The sequence below is a fragment of the Amaranthus tricolor genome, chromosome 12, assembly GCF_026212465.1.
Source record: "Amaranthus tricolor cultivar Red isolate AtriRed21 chromosome 12, ASM2621246v1, whole genome shotgun sequence".
In the NCBI taxonomy this organism is placed as follows: Eukaryota; Viridiplantae; Streptophyta; class Magnoliopsida; order Caryophyllales; family Amaranthaceae; genus Amaranthus; species Amaranthus tricolor.
Window position 1 is genome coordinate 178,728 of NC_080058.1, and position 23,349 is coordinate 202,076.

General features: G+C 33.4%; 2 protein-coding genes across 2 annotated transcripts; both read right to left on the reverse strand.

The window, feature by feature from the left end:
- Positions 1-1,087: 1,087 nt before the first annotated feature.
- On the reverse strand, positions 1,088-10,425 carry LOC130796937 (intermediate cleaving peptidase 55, mitochondrial). The gene is made up of 15 exons (XM_057659383.1): positions 10,240-10,425; positions 9,287-9,361; positions 8,934-9,197; positions 8,646-8,738; positions 8,124-8,330; positions 7,551-7,654; positions 6,651-6,717; positions 6,469-6,576; positions 5,691-5,783; positions 4,729-4,825; positions 4,520-4,590; positions 4,213-4,268; positions 3,554-3,614; positions 2,794-2,934; positions 1,088-2,521 (listed from the first exon to the last, which is right to left on the reverse strand). The coding sequence occupies exons 1-14, from the start codon at positions 10,291-10,293 to the stop codon at positions 2,827-2,829; spliced, it is 1,458 nt and encodes a 485-aa protein (XP_057515366.1). The 5' UTR covers positions 10,294-10,425; the 3' UTR covers positions 1,088-2,521; positions 2,794-2,826.
- A 658-nt stretch (positions 10,426-11,083) lies between these two features.
- LOC130796936 (importin subunit alpha-4) lies at positions 11,084-19,627 on the reverse strand. Its single transcript, XM_057659382.1, has 10 exons — positions 19,204-19,627; positions 17,554-17,650; positions 17,376-17,467; positions 17,154-17,285; positions 16,631-16,816; positions 16,376-16,539; positions 16,157-16,235; positions 15,633-15,761; positions 14,321-14,448; positions 11,084-11,895 (listed from the first exon to the last, which is right to left on the reverse strand). The coding sequence occupies exons 1-10, from the start codon at positions 19,432-19,434 to the stop codon at positions 11,517-11,519; spliced, it is 1,617 nt and encodes a 538-aa protein (XP_057515365.1). The 5' UTR covers positions 19,435-19,627; the 3' UTR covers positions 11,084-11,516.
- Between the last annotated feature and the right edge of the window lie 3,722 nt (positions 19,628-23,349).

A 23,349-nucleotide genomic window follows, 5' to 3' on the forward strand; every position in this document is an offset into this window, starting at 1 on the left:
CCTCTTTACCCATCATATACATACCTAACCCTTTTCACCCTCCTAATCAAGTTGATTTTTACCTTAAATGAATTTTAGATATGGTTATCATACTGTCTTAGTAAATACTAGTAAATACTACCTTCAATTTACTATTAATGTCTCATTTAGCTAACATATTGACTTGTGATCCTTTATTATACTTATAAATATTAAATAGGAATAATTGTTTGTGACTGATGTAATATGCATGATTGCTAAGAAACACAAAAGATATTGTCTTCTACTAATACTTCATATTGAAGAGATGGTGAATTTTAATATAAAAATTTGACTTTTAATTGTTAATTTAATAATAATGGGTGATTCTGAACAACCTTATCTTGACGCTCAAATTAAAAAATTAAACGTGTGTCATAGATGGACGTTGTTGGGTGAATTTAATGCGCAACTCCACTAAAATGGTGTAAGTTGAACTTTAGAGGAAAAGATGATGTTGGTAAGTGGTAAATGTCAAATATTTAGTTATTTGTTCCTTCTCATTCAAATTTATTACTACGCTACTATCTCAATTGTAACACTATATTTGGCTAAAAGTTAAAGTCAAATTCAGAATATTAGTATAACATGTGTTAGTACGTTTATCTCTGTATTATTCTTTATATTATACTCTTATTATAGAATTCTTTATTAGGATTTATAATCGAATAGTCTGACCCATAAAACATTGTGTGAGAGTGAAGTGTACAATACTTGAAAATTTGAAAAAAAAAATGTTTTAACAATTTAATTCCAAAAATAAGCTTTGTAAAAACTTTATTCCCAAAATAAGCGTCCGTACATCCCAACTTAGGCTTGGTGTAATGTCGCTGTTACTAACAGCGAAATAAAAAAAAATTAGTAAAACCTCAAGTCGCTGTTACTAATAGCGATTTTAAGATTAACTAGTCAACTCCTTAATCTCGTAGGTTGGAATGAGGAAGTAACTGAAAACTGAAAACTTAAAACGTATTAAGTCGCTGTTACTAACAACAACTTAAAATAATAATAATAATAATAATTTTTTTTTTAAGTCACTGTTAGTAACAACGACATTACACCAAGCATAGGTTAGAATATACGGACGCTTATTTTGGGAATAAATTTTTCACGAAGCTTATTTTTAGAATTAAGTTGTTAAAACATCTTATTTTATTCAAATTTTCACAATACTTCAATAATCAGCTTCACTCAAAGGTCAATCTTTTCAAAACTTTTAAAGGCTTGAACCAGGAGAGTTCTGCAAATGGCAACGGATTCACGCATACCATTAATAAACACTTGTCAGAGAGTAGTAATGCCTTCAATGCATCCATCTACCATCACTAGACCTGTCAAAACCACAGTCGGGCAGATTATAGCTCACTGGTTTCTAGTCTAGTTTCGAATCTATTTCAGGTCGGATCAAAAATTAACCTGGTCTAACCACTACCACCCTAGCAATCCTTATCCCTTTATGTAGTAATAAACTTTATATTAGCAGAACAGAACATCACTACACTTACAGAACAGGTTCAGGATATAAATCAAGAGAAATGGTCTATTGTTTTGGGGTTACTCAGAGGTGCCAAATATGTCCGGTACATATGATTCGATTCAATTCACTTTAATTCAATTCATTTTGGCTTTTAGTAGCTCATATTTAAATCTAATGTAGTCAAAACTAATTTTTGGGTCAGATCTCAGATAATGTAAACATCTGACCTTAAACTCCACTCTATGTGGAACTTGAAAGCAACTTAATGGCATTGAAGTAATGGAATGGATATGAGATAATGTAAATTTGGCTATACTTCACTTCCACACATACTTCCATTTTTCACCCCTCAATAAGTTCAAGTTTGATTCAAGTAAGGAGAACAGAAGTTTGCACACAAACTTTACTAATGAGTTTTGACGAGTCTAACAAATTAAAATTGCACTTTGGATCTCCAAATTAAAAGGATGATACTCACAGCCCACTAAATCAACTCTTGATTTAGGAGAGAATATACCGACCTAATTTGGTTCACAAGGATCCTGAAATTCAAACGAGAAAAGGTTTCAAGCTCCTAGAATGACTTTTCCAACATGCACCCAAAATGAATTGTCCAACTTGCACACAAAATTAACTTTCTAACAAGCACCTAAAGCATTGCCAGAGAGCGAGATTCATACAAAGTGAACTTGATTTTTCATGCATTCATCTCGAACGGAATCAATGCATACAAGCAAAACTCTAATCAGTCTGGACAAGTGAAATAATTGTTTATTAGAATTGGAAACAATGCATTTGTGGTGACAGTGTTTTGTTTGTTTCGAAAGGAAACTCGAGGGAAGTACATAGAAAAGCAACCTGAACGGCAACTGAACCAGCACTGGCGCATAGGCTACGAGCATGCAGAATGCAGATGCAGCCCCAAGAAGCATAGTCCAAAAAAATTATTAAAACATACATCAACAAATGTTAGACATGTTTTTCGAACAATGATCCCTGCCCCCTGGTACTTCTGATAGCATCGATCTGGAAAAAGAAAAAGACATAATAGAAAAAATGGAATTGCAATCAACACTTAACATCATAACATTGATAACTTCATTTACAGCTTTAGAAGCCACCACCTAAAGACTAAAGAAGAACCAGAATTTTCACATATTTATACAAAATAAGGAATATGATAAAACAAAGTACTGAATTCTCAAGAATATGTAATGCATTCTGGTCAATGACAGTAAGGACTGCGGAATATTTATATCATACGTTCTACAAAGAAAAAATAAAGAAAAGAACAGAACCTATGGCAATGGAAATTTGAGAAGGCCATCACTTCAACTTGAAACAGCAGTTGCTAAGCAATCTGATTCTGATTGATGGACGTAGTTGTTTAGCAAGGACTCAATGTGACTTATTTCTTTGGGCATCGATCCAGTAAGGACCTGTTTCAAATACCAAAAGACACGTTAGCAAAATGAAACTTAGACCATAGATTACCAAGCAAAACAGAGGATGCTTAAAGCCATAGATCTGTAGACATTTAAGAACACAATATTTTACCAGAAACGATATGGGTAACTTTAGTTTAGAGGTTTAAGAACGAAGGTTTCATCTATGATGGGGTCCTTTTTATATAATATCATAATCAGTTGTATATAGAAACATTTTTACATTAGAACATTATAATGCAGTTTGGTTAAAGAAGTTTTCGAATTGTTAATCTAGAACTCAGGGATGAAGTTTCCGAAAGATGATTCGGTGAGAAATTTCTGAAACATGATTCGGTGAGAAGTTTCCAATAAGTACGAGTCAATCATAGAATACAAAGATAGACCACTATTGATGTGTAAAAGGTTGCATACATGCATGCACCCAACCATGTTTGAGTGGGAAAGGAAAACGGTTAATACTTAATACTTGATATGTTAGTAAATGTGGCTAGTAGATATAATCTATACAACATACTCCATTTTCTGAACCATTTTTCTTTCAAGAGAAGTTAACTTATTTCTACAAATTAAAGTTGTATGACAAACATTTTGCACTGGCAGAAGCTATTACCTCATAACTACTGTCTGTTATAAGAACTTCATCTTCAATCCTTATCCCAATACCTTGATACCTGCATTATATGTGATCAGTTAACAAACTTGCCCTGGACAGAACATATACATGAAGACAAAAGAATCTCCATCCAATTATTTTTTTCATGGGTAGGCTAGAAATATCTACAAACAAAGGGAACATGAAATTTATCCTTCTTGTACGTGGTGAGAATTGAACCCCTATCACTAGGGTGAAAGGAAAAACTCTCAGCTACAAGGCTAACCCATGATACTTCATCCAATTCCTAACGTTGTCCTATGGTTAATTGGTTATCCACACAGATTCAGAAAATAAGTTGCTAATAATTGCATTAGGGTACAACACTCCATAATCCCATTGCCATAAAATGGCACCCACCAATGGGAGGTTGGGGATGTCAGATGTACGTAGCTTTAGTTGACCCTTGATAGTAGTAACAAAGAGGTTGTTTCCAATTGACCCTTGGTAGCAATATCATTTGCAACTTTACATTAAAAAAAAAAAGAAAAAGAAATGCACATGATTGCATTAGGGTGACTACCAATTTTGCATAACTGTTTTCTACCGGCACGTACAAAAAAAAAGAAAAGTAGGAGTAGGTGACGTAGATAGATAATAGGGAGTGAAGGAAATACTTCTCTGCAACATCGAAGGAAGATGGGATATATACACCTGGCTCAATAGTTATAACCTGGGGAGGAAAAAATATGTGAAAATCTGAGGATAAAAATAACTTTTGCAAATAATAACAAACACTACAGGTATCCAGATTTTACTCTAGTCCAGTATCTTATCAAAATCTAGTCAAACAAATGTATCACAGAACATATTTTGAGAATTGAGATATGATAGTCAAGTTGTCTGAACGTTTATTTCTAATAATGTTCTGGGAGGGGGAGGGGGCAAAGAGTGGAGATAAGAGAATGAATGGAGACAACTTACCACCCCTGGCTTCAAAGGGCGGTCATTGCTGATCGTAGAACAATCATGAACATCCATTCCTAGATAGTGTCCTATTTACATAAGGAGCCAGATTTATGATTCAAATAAGGAACACGCATCAGCAATTACTAATAAAAAATCTATCTGCCACAACAATTTCATAGTTCACAATAACAATCTAACAAAAGCACTAGATCAAACAGAGACACCTATATTCGTTGGGTTGAGTTGATGGTATGTTCGGTGACTGCTCAGTTTGTCTTTCAGTACTCCAATTTTTCTCAGTCCTTTGTAGAGTTTCTGGACCTAAAACCATATTGAGCAGATATTCAAGTAATACATCACATCACCAAGTCAACAGATGAAAACTTGCAAAAAAAAAAAGCATGTAATTCTAATCAACTCAAACTAGTTGGAAAGGGATCAAAGAGACAAGTGACTGCTTGATATGAATTGTCATACAATCCCTCCGTCCCTTTGAATTTGACAAACTTATATTATATCCGCCCCTTAACTTCGCTATATTTCCGTATCTGTTAATCTTATCCACAAACTCATTCTCTCTCCTCATCGTATATATAAATTTCTTCCATTCACTTGTTTTTTTGACTTGTTGTTCAACTTAAAGTTGATAGAACGGCTCTATCCTTCGACCTCAAAATTAGATACCGTACAATACTTACACCAAAATATTTTTGATGTTTTGAAAAAGAATTGTTACCTTAGAAATATTTGCAACATCATATTGAGCAGATGTTCAAGTATTTATCATGTGAATGAACATGAATATAAGATACAACTACAACTGTCTCAAAGCAACATGACAAAGAGTATGAGTTTAAAGCAGGGTTAAGCATAACCGCCCCAAATATTCACATGTACAGTCATACTGCTATCTAGTGACTTGACAATAACGATGGAACTATTTTAGGCTAAGGATGCTGATCATTTGCCAAAGAAAAAGCAGTGACCATATAAACAATGCTGTAGAATAATTAGCATATGTTTCTTATTTCCCATACCCCCACCCCGCCAAGAACCCCCTCCTCACATGGGAAAAGAAAATATTAAGTTTTGTTCTGTCCCTGCTGACAAGTATCAAAACTCTGACAGCTATAGATAGGGATGCCAAATTAGCTATGCACATAAAGAAATAATGAAGAGATCATACCGAATGTTCATGTATTTGCCGTAAGGTTACACCAGGTTTACAAAGCTCTATACATTCTTTATTCGTCTCCACAATAAGATCATAGAGGTCAACCTGTAAGACAAGGAGCTCACATCATTTCAAAATACAAAATATTGTCAGGATAGATTAAGATTAGAGGCTTAAAGAAAAACTAAGATAAAATATAGGAATGGTTCCCCATGTCACCATACTGGAGCCAAAGCAAGGCAGATGAGTAAAGATGGGAAGTACACATACAAAATTTAGAAGACAATAGAGAGGCTAATACATTGAAAACTTATTGAGTACTCCGCTGATTGAAATCTTGCACTAACTATCAGTGAGTAAAATGTGAGTCACAAAGCACATATGTGTAGCATACACGAGTGATTGCCGACCAAAAAGACTAGTTATTAAAATAACTTAGAATAAGGTACCATCTCACCAAAAAAACAAAAAGAAATAATTAATGAAAACTATAAGGAGTTAGCTGACAACTAAAAATTAATAAGGTAAAAACAGACAATTTTTCCTATACATAAATCAATTTGGTTTCAGCTTAGATTTGGCCAAGTTTGAGTGAAACAGTCCAATTTACACACCCATACAAAGAGGCTTTCATTCATGTACAAAAGCAGGAAAAACATAACACCCTGAAACATACGCGTAACAAAGAATTATACCATCAAGTCAAATTAGCTACATCTTCACTTTCTTAGTTTGGTTCTTAAGGAATAAAAGATAAAACCTGAAAATCAAGTTGAAAAAGCTTACATACATGAGCAGATAAAAATCTACCAGATGGAGGCCATGTACGAGTCATATCACTAACGTACCCATGAAACTCGCATCCAATATCCATCAGCACAAGTTCACCATTATTAACCTGCAAAAAATAATATAGCTTTATAGATACATCTATGCTTGATTATAAAAGGACAAGTACGAAGATGAACTCACTCTACGATCATTTCGAGAATAATGTATGACACTGCCATTTGGACCACCACCCACCACAGGATTAAATCTAGCAACAATAAACAAGAATAAAATTACTCCTAGTGATCAATTGAGTACATCAACCATCAAAACATTCAATAGATGTACATATACAGAAAAAAAAAAAAAAAAAAAAAAAAAAAAAAAAAAAAAAAGCCAAAGCATATTCCTATCATGAAAAAGTCCATTGCATGAACCAATAACCTATGTATTGTGGTCCTTCAAGAAGTATATACATAAAAAACCTTGATAACATCCTCGATGTTGATACATACCATTAAAAGAATAAATCAATTTGAGATCCTTCCATTGATTTCTTGGCCCAAAAGAAGTAATCAGACTCAGTTAACTCGGTTGACAAGAGAAAATTTGTACCTTGGGAAAAATGCATGAACCTTTTTATCGAAACAAAAATACTTCATTTTCCCATATATCAGTAACTCCCATCTAGGTTTGGTTTGGGAAGTTAGATGTACACAAAGTTCCCTTGTGATAACCAAAAGGTTATTATCAATTGACCCTAGAAAATCATAATCCACTACACAAAACTAAGAAGTGCAAGTGATTTAAAGAATCATAATATACCGTTTTCCATCATAAACTATATCCAAAACCAAAGAATATATATATTTGACCCCATCAAAGATACACAAAGATTTAAATCACCTTCTACTACAAGTCTACAATACATAAGAAAAATCCAATAAACTTTCAATGGTCTCCTTTCTATAGCATAAAGCACAATCTTTTCTAATTTGTTACTCCCTCTGCACCACGTGACTAAAAAGGCTCTTACATATTTGAGTCATATGGTGAAAATTCAATGGTCTCCGGCTAATGCTTACAAGGAAAGAAGCTTACGCCATTTTCTGGGCACCTCTCATTTTGCACTCATACTCCACCTTTGCTGCCATCATACGTTCATGTGGATATGTCTTTGAGTGAAACATGGTCTGTAATTGAGCCTATGTACAAAATAGAAACGACAATTGGTTTTAATTATTTCAAGGAGATAATCATGCATGCATCTACTAAACAAATTTGAGGCTGTAGAAGAGCAAAATACAAAGAACCACGAATCTCAAATAGATAGTTAGATACAAAACTTTAGAGACAGTCACTCAACAACAATTCAATTAGGTGCTATATGAATATGAAACATGTATGGACAGATACATGTCAATCCTATAAATACAAGAGCTTAGCCTCAATAAGAAAATAATTTTCTGCTTCTTTAAAGATACAAGCAACTAAAAGTTTAAGCGAAAAGTTCTACACCACTTTGTAGCTAAGCCGACGGGAAACTGTAATTTTGCAAGCAACAGTATCATTATCTATTAATTATTATCACCAAGATAGTGACAGAGCCACAAAGGAATTCTCGCCCTTAGATAGGTACGTAAAAACTTGGTGAATGGACTCATGTAGGGTTACCTGACAAGCAATTGTAGCAGCCTCTCTCATCAAGTTAATTTCAGCTGGAGATTTCACCCAGCGCATTTCATGAGTATATACAGACAGATCTTTTGCTTTGCCTTTATTTAATGCCTTCTGAAAGGACTCCAACTCCACATAAGTTCTTGTAGCAGTCTTTACATTATGAAATACTTCCGAAGATCTTTCTAAAAATCCAGATAACATCTGCATGCGTCAGTGTGATAAATAGAGGGATCAGTGCATGAAGGAAATACCACAGAAACTACAGCTGTGAGGAACCAGCTTGAAAACCTCTATTCTAGATGCATAATTCCTTAACTATCACTTGAATTCCTATTACTTCTATCAATAGCAACTCATCCAACTGTCTCCCTTTAACATGTCTTAAAGCAATACCCCCAACAAGTTATTTAAAGAGGGTGGAGTGTTGGAAAAAAAAACTCCTGTGGACACGAGTCACATTACAGCACAGAGAATGAGAGAATACATATTTACAAGGAAAAAAAAAGGACCACTTACCTGCTGGAGTTTGCTCATAGGTAATGCCTGATCAGCCTTGAATATCTCCATTGCCTCCTTTACCCCAGCAGTATTCCCTTCCCATGTGACATCCTAGGATCAAATGAAATAATTTTATCACAAGAAATAGTATTAAAGAAGTGGACGTACTTCTACCTAACATTATTGTCAATACACTATTATTATTATTAAACACCAAAGCCAATCAACTTATAGATCCTTTATTCTCTTTTTGTGATGGGATTTCAGCTAAGTAGATAAAATTTCGTTGGACTCAATTGAACATACATGATATGTTGGCTCCGGCATGAACATACACAAACCAATTTCATGACCTAAAACAGCAATCCCACCAGGTTGCTGACAGCCTGTGACATACAAATAATCAGCATCTTGTCGATATGGGTAAGGCACAACATCAGTCATCATCTTGATTGGGGAAGCTGCAATGATGGCAATACTCTTCTCAGGGAGAATCTCCAACAATCTCTTTCGTCTGGAGATGTATTCATCACAAGTTATACCAGGAGTCAACTCCCCTTCTTTTAGTAACTATAACCACAAAAACAACCAAGAGTTATTTTCCCCCTCAAACAGAATACAGAATGTTTAAAAGCACAAAGAATCTGCTCAAAACATACTTCCGGGTGAGAAGCAGCGGTCGGCTGGCCAGCATCAAAAATCCTAGTAGAACCATATGTCCGGCATCCAATTGCCTAAAAACCAAAGTAAGACACAGCATATTTCAAACTAAGGGGTATCAAATTCAATACACGTATTGACGAATATGCATATCTTAAACCATTGCTTAATTAATTTCCATCGTTATAAAACTGTCATTTAAAACGTCCGCAGTGAATGTATAAAATCGACCGCCAAAAAAGCTCTAGTTAATGGCAAGTGGCAAACTACCTCACAGCTTGATCCAAACTAAGGGATAGTAATAAACTGAATTCTTGATACTCAAATGTATAGTATCATGTGCAGTGCAATAAGCGGATTGCCTACATCTATGATAATCAAGGGTAGAGTTATGAATGTGCAAGGTACTCAATTGTACATGGCCCTTAATTAAGAGGCCTAAAATATCAGCTTACAATGTATAATTACTTTTGCTTCAGCTCAATTATTTTAGGCCCCAAAATTTCAATAAATAAATAAAATAAAATAAATGGTGTCCATGAAATTATTGTGTATGTTTGCTCCGCCTCTTAACAAGTTTAAATCTTTCCCATACCAACCACTTCAATTTTGAAACTCCCATATCTTAAAACGAGCTGATACTTGTTAAAATGGGCACGATTCTGCTCAAATTAAAACCTAATCACTAGCAATGGCATAAATTTTAAAGAACAAAACACACCTATAGAATTGGTTACTATACTTCAGACAGCTGAAATTACCAGCAGAAAAGATTACGAAAACAGTTTCAATAAAAAAGAACAAAAGTACTGAATAAATATTGAGTAAATTAATCAACATTAGAAGTTCAGAATTTTAGCAATACTGATACTGAAACTGGGGAATTTGCTATTTGATGTTAAAAAAACAATAATACAAACAAAATCATAAATTATAGAGAAGGGATACAAACATGGACATGTTTGCTGATAAATCTCTGCAACGATCTTCTTGTCAAAGACTGCATCTTTCAAGGAAATTGCCCTTGGGTATAATTTTATATATCTCTTTAAAAACTTATTAGGGTTTAAGCTTTCATCATGAAAATCTTTCTAAACAAATTACCTCTTGGCTATAAACTTATAATTAATAATCAAGATTAAGAGCACACAAATCTTTCACATTATGTTTATTTCTTCCCATTTTTATTTTTTGTATGGATTTTTAACTTTTATACCCTTAGTAGTTTTATCCTATTTTCAATTATACCCTCCATTACCCATACTAATTTTTCTCCCTTACATTAAAAACCCCATAATACCACTCTACTTTTGACTCTCCTTTTTTTTATTATGTATATAATGTGCTATATACAACTCAAAAGATATTGCATTCAAAATTCAATTTAACAAATTTTATGAAACAGGAATATAAATATTTGAACTTAAAGTTTGGAGTCAAAGCATAAAAAATTGAACTAAGCCGCCACTCAGCACTAGTCTATTACTCTCTCAAACATTTTTACTGAAAATAAAATAAAGTTATTTGATAGATAAAAATAAAACTATGCAAATTCTACTAAAATAATTTTTTTAGGCAACAAACAAGCGTGTTCCACCGTTATGGAGTCACAACTTCATTTCAGTTTTTATTTTCTTCAAAAGAAACACATTTCAGATTGTAATACACAGCTAAAAAGAAATTCTACTAAATACAAATGAATCGGCACCATATTTAATTATTTATGGATGCAAAGCTTCTATTTTGCAACACTATCAGTCTGTATAAAAACAGATTTAACTAATCATGGAATTCAACTTTTTGTACCTTTACTACTTATATATCTTTAAACAAATTTTTTAAAAATAATAAGAAACATACATTAATATTTGTTGAAATGTATAACAGTAGAATATTTATCCTTACTCGACAATCAACTTGAAACTTAAAATTCTCGGAAAAAAAAAAAATTCAAGGGGCCAAACATGGCAAGAAACTTGTGACTAAACTTGTGCAGGTAAATACAAATTCTGAGTATAACATAAATTTTCTTGTGAGACACAAACACAAAACAAGTAAACCCATAATTCATAGAACAATGATCCCTAAGAGCAAGACCAAAACACCGGCTCTAAGGGAGACTAAATACCCATAATTTTCCTCATTTTCGGTCGTGTGAAGTACACAAGTGGAGAAGAGGCCTAAAGATATGGAAGCTCTATAAACGCCAAAAGCTCGATCATCCCATCTTCAGGCAAACTTGAAACCGCCTGCTGGAATGTTGGGCTGAGTAGCACCAAAGTTGAAACCCTGCTGGTTCATAGCTGCAGAACCCTCCTGAACAGCTTGCTCTTCTTCTTCAGCCCAGTACTTCTCCAACACTTTCACAGCCTTCTCATAAATGTCATTGTTATCATGAGTTTGTAAGTTCTCGATCTTGTCCAACCCTTCGCATTCATCAATAAATTGAGCATATACATTCACTCCACCGTTCATTCCCATTTCTTTGTCAGCCTCTCCTACCTTTAGTATGTTCTCAAGCCCCTCAAGGGAAACCGTAACAATTCGTGGATCTGGGCATATCAAAAGATCACAGAGAGGTTTGATACAACCTTGATTAACCAAGAATCTGTTGAAACAAAAAATTCGGATGAAACTTGGTACAAGACATGAACTGCAAGTAAAAAACTTGAAAATACTATTGATAGTGCATTGATACAACTCTAAGATAGAGTCAGGCAGCAAGCTTCTTATTTAGCCGCATACCATATTCAATGTGAGCCCCTATGGAACCCAGTTCAAATAGCATGAAATCAGATTTAAATAGACAAGCTGGAGCAACACACACCATTGGCCTTGCTCTTTCCACCATCAAAAAAAAAGGTGAAAAGATTTCAACAATCCAATAAGTTTAGTCAAGGGATAAACGAATGTTAACAAGTTCAATATAAAACAAAATTAAGTTAGAAAATGGGCCAATAAGCAATAACCAGAGCTATATAACCCCCCAAGAACATGCCAAGATAGGCAACAAGTTTTAGAGACAATAGGTACGTAAGTGGACTCACTCTTGCAGGTCAATCTAAAGCAGAAAATAATGCATGCTGGTTCTGAAACTAAGTTATACATATTGGGTGGAAAATACAGATCTTCATCACCTATCCAAGTTTCTTTACATGGTTATGTCTAACCTACCCTTACTCATTCTTCCCTTAAAAAGGTTGTCGAGCCTTCCAATCCATACATTCATAGAAGCACATATGAATTTGATAGGCTTGGAATGCCTTGAAAAAGTTATGCTCATGACACACAAGGTAGCCCTAGACCCAATTCAGTGATACAAAAATTAGATTGTTTAAGGCCATTGTCACAAACTATTGTTCACTGGCACAAAAAAGAATGCAGGAGATAAAATTGTGAACCTCCCACCTTGATCTCTCTAAATATGGAAAGAAGGCGCCAGTCCTTTGATTCCAATAACAAAAGTAGTAAGGGATCTCCTAAAGCTTTATCTTTCCTCCCTCCCTCTTGCTCTCACTTTCAATTGGCCAGCTCAATAAAAGCTATGCGACCACTAAATCACCTCCCCATCCCACCCTCAATGCCCCAAAGAATACCGAACAAAAAAAAAACCCTCCATTACTGTGTAACGCACCCATCCTACTTCCAGAACACCCTCATGCCGCCAATGACATCTGTGTTCCACACACTTTGATCAACCCCACTGCAAACTTAAAATAATTTTTAAAGAGAAAAAAGAAAAAGAATTGAAGATCATAATAGCAAACCTCTTATCTGCTTTGTAGGAAACAATCCTTTTTCAGACAACATCAGCCACAATTCCAGACCAGAAATCTTCAAGGCGAAAAGCAGATTAAGATAGAAAAGCCAGAGCTGCAGTTGTTTGGTGATATCACTACAGTGTAGTAAGTAGTAGTAACAGAAGAAAATATCGCTGAGAAGAGGAAAAGGAGAAGTGGAGGAGGTAAAAGTCAAGGAATAGGGTGAGAGAAGAAGAAGAGGAGAGAGAGATATGGAGAGAGCAAAGGCATTTTGTCCATCAAACACTCACTTCCTTTGTGTTACGGGATCCCAAATGCCACTCATTCAATCTCCCAATTTGTCTCATCCATTTAGAATCTAGAAGCATGAAGGAGATGAAAATTGAGAACTACATAAGAAAATTTTAGAGAAGGGATGAAGATAAAATTAAGCCAAAACAGGTTTCAATATTAGATTCTAATATTCATGTTTTGCTAGCTTTTATAGAGGCGATTTGTGCTTTTTTTATGATTGGCAGTAGCTGGATTGGAACACTAACAAGCCCAACCCTCAGTTACTCTTCATATGACACCAAAGAAGATGGCCACACTGTTGGCAACAAGTACTTAATTTTAACATGCCCAAGGATTTGATAAATTCAATAAACATATATCTAACGTCAATATGACCAATCTACCAAATATATCCAATCATAATATTACCTTCACATCGCAATCGATTAAAAAATCGCTTTAAGATGATAACTAAGATCTATATGATTTTGATAACTGATGTACATATATATTATCTTCCATTTTTTAAACTGTTGCACTCCTCTCAAAAAGCTTTCACATGAAAGGAAGTGTAACAATTATAAAAAGCAGTGGATAGTATTAGCTAAGATCACAAATACAGGCTGTCACAGCTCATGAAGAGAAAAGGGTGTAGACCTAGGTATCCCCGTGCCATCTATTTAGATGTATTCAGCACTATCTAAACAAAGAGCAGGAGAAAGGAGCACTGGCAGAACTCCCACTATCATGGAAAGAATCTGGAATTTTGATATCCATGTACTCACAAACTACTGTCCATATGCTAATCCCCCTATATCCCTCTTTTCATGTAACAAGTGCTCACCTCTTTCCATAACAGATGCTCACCTCTTTTCATAACGGAAACTTATATATTCATCAGGAAGCAAAAAGGATACAAGGAAAGATGCTGACTTCTCTAGCACAAAATAATATCAGAGATGCCAGAAGTATAACAGGCATTGATCATGAAAAGCATACCTTATCTGATCGGGAGATCCGCCAGATGTAGCATTTGAAATTGCCCATGCAGCCTCCTTCTTGATGTCAAACTCTGCATTTTGGAGTAGGTACACGAGAGGCTGCACCAGACCAGCCTCTATAACAGCCTAAATCACAAATATTCTATGTATGAGCAGATTGACACAACAGCACAAAAGTATACGGGACATCCATAATCTAGCACATTATCCATCACCGTTGCTAGCACAAAACAAAATAAGAACTGGAAACTCTAACAACCAACACAAAAGACGGCTAACAACAAAACAAGTATACACTATTTGGAAGGCTTTCTACAAAATAAAAAAACACATGCAAATGCTCTAGATTTAGAATCAAAAATACACAGAAACATAAAAGAAAAGTAACAACTAAATGCTTCAAGTGAAAAAAGTGATAGAAGACCACAGGAGGCATCAATTTCAGCAAAAACATTAAGGGGTGTTTGATTCAAGATGTCGGAATGTATTCCAAATCCTTTGAAATATGGTTAATTTATTTTCTACTGAGTCTGATACCCAAGAGGTTCTAACTCCACCCAAATCCACAGGAGTTTGTAACTTTATTCTCCTCCCAAGCTTTTGAATCCAATCCACCCAAATATGGAACCTTAGAGGGGAGAGAAAAGGAAACCAACACCCATCATTCATTAACTGAAGTCCTCAATCGGTAGTCTTATCTGCTGATTCTTTATTTCTAACGCATGTTCATTTGGCAACATGTCCTCAGATGATTTTTTTTGTTTTTCCCATTCTCTTGATAGTCTACTTGTCATTGTTCTCTTTCTTCATCAAACATCAGAATAGTATTTTCTTCTCAACATTTTTGCTTCCTTCTTCTTTTTGGGTCAGTTTTTCCTGTTTATTCTTTAATTTTGTACTTTTTAGTTAACAAATCTATTTCCAGTTTTATATCCCCATTATAAATTTGTACGATTTGTATCATGATGATCATTTGATTTCAATTAGTTTTCACTTTAAATTTGATTGTTGAAAAGAACTTTAACTTCACAGGGTTTAAGTTGAACAACATTTTAAAAAAACAAATCAACATAATTTGTTCCATTATTGAACCAAACATACATATAAAGCTTGTAGAGGGCTCCTAATCCATACCCCCTAAAGTAAGAAATTCCAATTCATACCATTCCAAACTTTTGACCACCACACGGTGTCTAATATTTTCAAATTAATGTTAGATAAAATAGAGATGTTGCGTACGACATCGAAAAAAATTAGCTAATTAATGAAATAGGCCTAAATTTTAGTCTTCAATTTTTTTTTGCAAATACCTGAATTTGAGCCTTATTTCCAGCAGTTATATTCGATATTGTCCAACATGCTTCCTTCTTGATGCTCTTTTTGTGATTTTGAGAGAGAAGTTGGTTGAGACAAGGAAGAACATTGTTGTCCAGTACAAACTGCAATTAAGTCCATAAACATGTTTGTTAAAGTTTAGAAGGGAAAGATAACGAATGAAAATAAATAACAAAGGAGATGAAAATAGTCCCTTCACGTAGTTTCTCATAAGATTAGCTTGAACATTAATGTATTTTTTTTCCAACATTTTCACATTCCAAATTTCTCCCCAAGGGACATGGTCTAATAACATAAATACTTGAGAATATCAGTCCCTAAAATAAAAAATACATCTAACAGTAACCCAATGTAAAATATGAGTCCTAGCATTAAACCCACTAGATATAACAGCCTCCAGAACAAAAGCAAACACAGGAAGGACCCTTTAAAGTCTAAACTATGCACATCGACAACAAAAACATAAAGAACAGCAACCAAAAAGCACTAAAATCAGTACCTGGGTTTGGGTATCATCTCCCGTAACAATATTCCCAACTGTTCGAAGAGCAGGAATGAGAACAGTTGGCGAAGGATGGCTAAACAATAGAAGGATTCAAATTAGCCATAACATCCAGGAATAAAAAACTAATGGCCAAATACACAACGTCATTCAATGAAAATAAAGGTGTAAAAGAATGTACTAAAAGTGAAGACAGGGGTAAGTCCAACAACATACAGAAGGAGCTGAATAAGCCGTGGGCATACTCCAGATTCAATGACAGTCTGAATTTTGTCATTAGGGCCATCAGACAAATACGAAAGGGCCCAGCAGGCATCTGTTAAAACTTCTTCGTCATTTAGATGAATAAGGTGTCGAAGAATCGGTAACGCAGGTTTAACCTATAAAATCCAGAAAAAATAACTTCGGTGACATGGCCTTTCAATTATAATTTTCTACACAAATCAGAACATTCTAGCTAAAACTAAAAACCTGTTCAAAGGGTGCCGGTGGTTTGCCACGACAAAAGTTGGACAATGTCCAGGTAGCATTCCTCAGCATTGACAGTTTGGAGTTTTCATTCAGCTGAGATAACAATGGCGCGAGTGCACCATGATTCAGTACAAGATCCCTACAGCTTGGAGAGTCGCCAGCAACGTTTCCCAATGCCCACACTGCCTGCACATCACAAAATTTTGTGACTTCTTACATCTCAAAGAAGTCATCAAGAAATAAACAATCAAGACCTAAAGATAATAAAGAATGTACATTTGTTGAAAAAATCTAGATACAAATATGATGAAAAAATGAACTTCAACCATTCAAAAACATTAGTTCCAACTCCCAACTCTATTAAGAAAACTGCAAAAAAGGCATATTAAAGGACAATTAACATGTACAAAGGCATTACTTGGAATCAACGTAAAATTTTTGCAGAACAAAATAAACCTGATATTCAACCAGAGCTTACCAAAAAAAGTGCATAACATGGAGTAAAAAATTCCAAGATAATTACCTGCTCCCGGACATCATCACTGGGAGACGCTAAGAGCTGAACAAACTTTGGGACAGCACCATGGTCAATAACAACTCTTGTGTGTTCCGAAGTCCCAGATGCCACATTAGTCAAAGCCCATGCAGCTTCAAACTGAGGATAGGACAAATGGTAAATTTACTAAATGGCAAGTCGGTAACCCGCAAGACAAATCTTCACAATTTCAGACAATCAGTTGCCCACCTGAAGTTGAGGTAGATCAAGCCTGTCAAGGAATTCCACAAACTTTGGGATAACACCAGCTCTAATAACTTCGTCAATCGGAGGGCACCGTTCTACAGAAGAATGCAATCAAATGGCATAAACAATTTTTCATGAAAAAACGGTATATCAAAGTGGTGAGTGAACATCTAGTACACACCAATGGACAAAAGCTTTCTGAACTGAGTGGTTGCCTCTAATTGCAAAGCAGGATCAGCAGATGCTACTCCTTGAACCATTATAGGAATACTTTCCAACTGTTTCACAACAAAAAACTGTAGTTAGTTTATGAGTGATTTGACAAATCGAGCTTCATAGTTCACAGAACCCTATGTCATATGATTGTATCCCGGAAACCGATAGCAATCTATAAATTTCAAGGGAAAGTAATTTTAAAACATTTCCCTACCATCCTTGAATATTTTTATGTTTTGCAAAATCAAGCCTGTGGGTCATAGAGGCATTTGCAAAGCAAGTCGCCGCTCAAAGCCCTTAATTTTAAGGGCCTCAATTATATATACATAGTACTTATTTTATATATATGGCGTCCTTAAAAAAGAAAATAATGTGAAAGTATTGAAAAGAGCCTCAAAGCCCTTAATTTTAAGGGCCTCAATTATATATACATGGCATTGCTACATCAGATGTTGGTCTTCCTTGTTGAAACCAGAACATCAAAAGATTTAACAGTGAAGGCGTGCAAAGAGCCCTCTAAAGTGTTAAAACATTATGTGAAAGTAATGAACAATGCTCGTTTGTATTATGTATGGCCTATAAGAAAAACTATCTAAAAAAACAAAGATTCTACAGCAGTTTCATGAAATTAAGTACTCCTAAGAACTTTATTTATAACAAAACAAAAATCATATAAGATAAAAGACATGCTTCTTTAGAATTTATAAAACTAAATTCAAGCCTTCATTAAGTGTTCAATGCTTGCTACAAATCACTATTTTAATTTACTTTTACACATTAAAACGGGAGCATTGCCGATCGATCAGCTATGATGTACAAAATCCTGAAACCATTCAGTTAGGAAATTTAGAAGCTTACACCGTTTACGTTTGCATTTAGTCCCTTGAACATGGCAATTGACCAATTGTCATCCTACTTAGTAAATATTATATTTAATCGCACAAACATCCCAATCAAAACTCTCTGGTAACAATCCTAAGACATCATGTTTAAGAATCTTGGACAAAGCAATCAAAAACTACATTAACAGTCTTCAAAAAAACTGAATATAAATGATTCACCGAGAATTTGAGACAATAAAACAGCATTTAAGCCACAAATCCTAAAATATAGATTAAAGAAGCAAGCTTGATAACCATGCCACCCCGACCCAATATTTGAATCGCAGATACAACATGGGTAGTAATCGATGGTGATCTTACACCCCCAATTCCCAAACACTTCAAATCAGAAGACTCATAAATCCAAGCAACATAAATCGATACAAATTTCCAAGAAGTTAAAAAATATCAAGCACAATTCTCAATTTCTCATCATATCAGTTCATCAGCCAACGAATCACACTAAAACCCAACAAATCTGAACTCCAAAATCAGTCATCAAACCAAAAATACACACTAAATCAACTCAAAAACTCTACTTTCAAACTAAATAAGTCCAACAAAAAAAAACAAATATAAACATCCAAAACCTAAACTTAGCAAGTATCAATGAAGATTAATCTTAAACAGAATTAAACAACCCACAAAACCAAAGATCGAAAAACAAAATTATTAAACATTTTACGAAACCCAAAAACACAACAAAAATCCAAAAGTAAAAATAAATTCGATACCTTCTTGTCGAGATTCTGAGGAACATCATTGTTAAGAGGTTGAGATTGAGATTGGGATTGATTTTGAAGGACTAAACCTTCTCTACGCTTCTTCAAAAGATTATCTTCCCTCTTATTCTTCCTGATCTCCACCAAATTATCCTCTCTACGACGACGAGCTTCGTCGGCATCAACCCCAAGTTTGTAAGATTTCTTCCTTACTTCTGTCCTTGAATTGGGTCTCAACGACATTGTTGAATTCTTGTTCTGCTTTTTTCTTTGAGCAAATTGCCCTCAAAGGTGTTCGATGAAATGCGTCAAAGAAAAAAGGCAGAGAGAGAGAGAGAGAAGAGATTAGAAAATGAGGAGACGGGGAGAAGAAGAGGATGACAATACTGTGTTGAATCTTGATTCGGGTGCTTTGTCCGGGTATGGGTACCGAGTTTTTGGGACGACTGTTTATTTGGTTTTTATATCCCATTCAATTAATTAAAAATTTTTATTTTATTTTAGGGGAAATTGTTAAAAATAAAATAACCTTTACTTGATCCGTTAAAAATAAATTTAATTATGGTTTATTTTTTAAAAAAATTTATATATTTGGTATAATTTCTCTACATAAACTTAACTATTGTTTATTTTTAATTCTTGACTCACAAAAAAATTTTGAAAATTATTATAAATGATAGGTCAGTTAATATTTAGCAAATATATCAATAAATTAGTTTATTTAACAATAAATAATAGGTGGGTTTATTTTCAGCATATCAAGTATAAATTGGTTTATTATTAACAATTTACCCTTTATTTTATAATTAGTTGATGTGCTATATTTTGAGGTGGTTTATTGACCTCTATTTAGGAGTATTTATCTATTAACTAGAATTAATTTTTATTAATTGCAACCTAATTTTATAAGTTTAAAATATTTTAACTTTTTTATTATGATTCTCTCTTACTAATTAAAGTTGATTTTTATTAATTAAAACTGATACCGATTAAAATCAAATTTTATAGATTATAAATTTATAACTAATTTTACTAATTAATACTACTTATTTTTACTTATTATTTATTTTTAATTTCATACTCCCTTCTTTAGGCTATACATCTAAAAAAAGAAAATGTGTACAAAGAATTAAAGATATATTGAAAGGGAAAAACCTATATGGATAAAAATAAATTAATTATTATAAATAAATTTAATTTTATAATAAATAAATGTAACGAAGTAATTGATATATTAATTTATTTGATTTTATGTCAATAAATATATAGTCTAATTAGAATTCTATCCATCGAATTGAAATTGAACTAGTCTAATAGTGATAGGGGATTTGGAAAGAAGTAAGATTTGATTTTAGATTCTCTAGTTCATTTTACATAATTTTCTTATTTGAAATCCATCTTCTTTAAATTTCATTCACACATTTTTAATGTCATTCACACAATTCAATATAACTTTTCATTTAGAATCATATTTATACATTGTCTAACAAAACATTACATATTTTTCAAAAAAAAAATTACGCATTCTTAGACTACTATCAAAAATCATCTGATTTCTCTTTAATGTAAACCTATCGAGACATAGAGAGTTCACATGTAATAATAATAATTATTATTATTATTGTTATATAATTAATTAAAAATATTTCAATGAGAAATTAAATAGATACAAGTTTTAATTTGATTTTGTTGTGTAGGGGAGTTGTCTCTAGACTTATTAGATTATTAATTTGATATTTCAATGGAAGAACACAATGATTTTATATATGTTATTTCTATTTTAGGTCCAATTATAGCATTTATGTTTTCAAGTATAACACTCGATGATTTTCATTTTGAGTGTTATAGTAAATAAACGATAAATGATTTTTCCGAAATCTCAATTTAAAGCTTAATTGAATTTCATGTGAAGTATGATGCACATAATTCATAAGAATTGTAATTTTTATTAAATGGGTTTGGGTTGAGACTTTTGGCCCAATTAATTAAATGGGTTGACTCGACCTGATCTGTTTATTAAATGGGTTAGATTCAGGACAAAATTTTAAACCTAAAAAAACCTGTATAACCCATTTAATTAGATGTGTTAATTTCGAGTTAAATCAATAAGTATAAGTTAAACATAGTTCATTTAATATTTTCGTATTTTTCATAGTAAATACAAAATAAACAACAAATTAATATAAAGTTAGAATTAAAGCCTAAAAAATTAGAGTTAATCAATGTTAAAAATCTTAAAACGAAACAAAAAAATTATAAACGGGTTAAGTGGGTCGAAATCAGGTCAACCTAATCTGTTGCAGGTTGTGTTTGTTGAACATTTAGAGTATATAGACCTAGATTTGTATTCGTAAGCTTTGCTTGGTGAAACATTACTTTAATTAATAAGCTTTGCTTGGTGAAATACTTTTGTTTCAAAAAAAGGTATTGTTTGATACATAACTCTATAAATAGAGGTTACATGCAAAGGGACATTTCATCCCATCTCCATATCAATTCTTATTTCTTTCTTAAGAATACTCACATTCTTGTTCTTTCTTTCATGAGATAATAAATTAATTCTCAATATCATCAAAGTTCTTAATTCACAATAATACTTGTATTTACTATTGCAATTTCCTTGTGCTAGGATTTTGTTGTGTAGATTGTATCTCATTGTGAATTTCATTTTATCATCCCAAGTACCTTTGTGGGAGAAATATATAGGAAAGTGCATGAACGCCTTCTACTCATATCAAGTTTCCGAGCGACTTCTTTGATTGTCGCAACCATATCTTCATCGTCTCCTTGATGATTCAACAAGAGTTCAAGGCCATATACAAAGTATTACAAATAGTGTAGATTTATCTTGTAACACATATTTGTAATACATCATTATTGTAATAGGGTCAACGTTGTGATTTTCGACCCAATCAACTAAATGGGTTGGATTTGGGTCAAGGATTTTCTGACCTGTTTATATATGACATGAACCCGAACCCCACCCTATCTGACTTGTTTGACAGACCAAAATTTTTACTTTGATATTATGATTGGAATAATGAAATTAAACTAATTCATTTCATGTATAAAGAATATCTCACTATAAAACAGTCTGACACAAAAATTTGTGAATTATATTTGATCATCTATAAAAGAGTTAGCTTGATTGGTTATGTGCAAACTTTTGGACAAATATCTCTTCTCTTTTTCATATAACGTATTGATTGTATGGTTGTTATTCCTAGAATAAAATGTGTGATTAATATGCTCTATCAATTATGTTATTAATAGTGAAACAATCCCTTAGGTCTTGACCTTTGAACTTTTAAGCTAACCTTGTAACCTTTAGAATAATCACCACAACTACAATTTTTTTTAACCAATTTATTTTGCTTAATAAGAGTTCATAATCACAGCTGGACCTGGGAAAACGGTCGGTCGGTCGGGTTTTGGGTCGGATCAATTTCGGTCGGGTCATTTTCGGGTCGGGTCAGTTTCGGATCAGGTCAGTTTCAGGTCGGATCACTCTGGGTTTCGGGTAGGTTCGGATTGACCCAACGGGTTACCATAAAACATTAGAATATCCAATCGACTAATTCAACATAAAAAAAAATCATTAAAATGTCTAAAAAAAATCATTAGAGAAATTACATGTACGATTTTCAAAAAATAGTTGGTATGTCAGGTTCATTTAAGTGCAAGAAAAATAGGGGAATTAATACTTATTTTGAAAGACTTGTAAGATACGCGCTTTATAAAAGTTATTTTGTTTATTATAATTGTAACGTTAGATAAAAATGACGTTAAAATTATCTTCACAATTTTCATGTTAGAAAGATATACAACTAACTAAGTACTTATTTCGTCTTATAAGATAAGCGTTTTATAATTTAGGGTAGCGACATTCGTTTTTTGAAAAGCTCATTCAAACGTGCGAAACGTTCGTATAAATTATATTGATTTGCTTACTGAAATGTAGAAGAATTAAAAACTCATTTGACTGATTTAACAAGATACATGTATTCAATTAAGATGATTAATAACGTCCTGTTTTTAAAGAAAAATAATTACGATGGCTAAAAAGACGTTAAATACGTGTTTTTTGAGATCTATTGATGAGTTTTAGGGTTCAAGTGATATACTCAATATGTTGAGATACTTTGAAAACTAAAATTT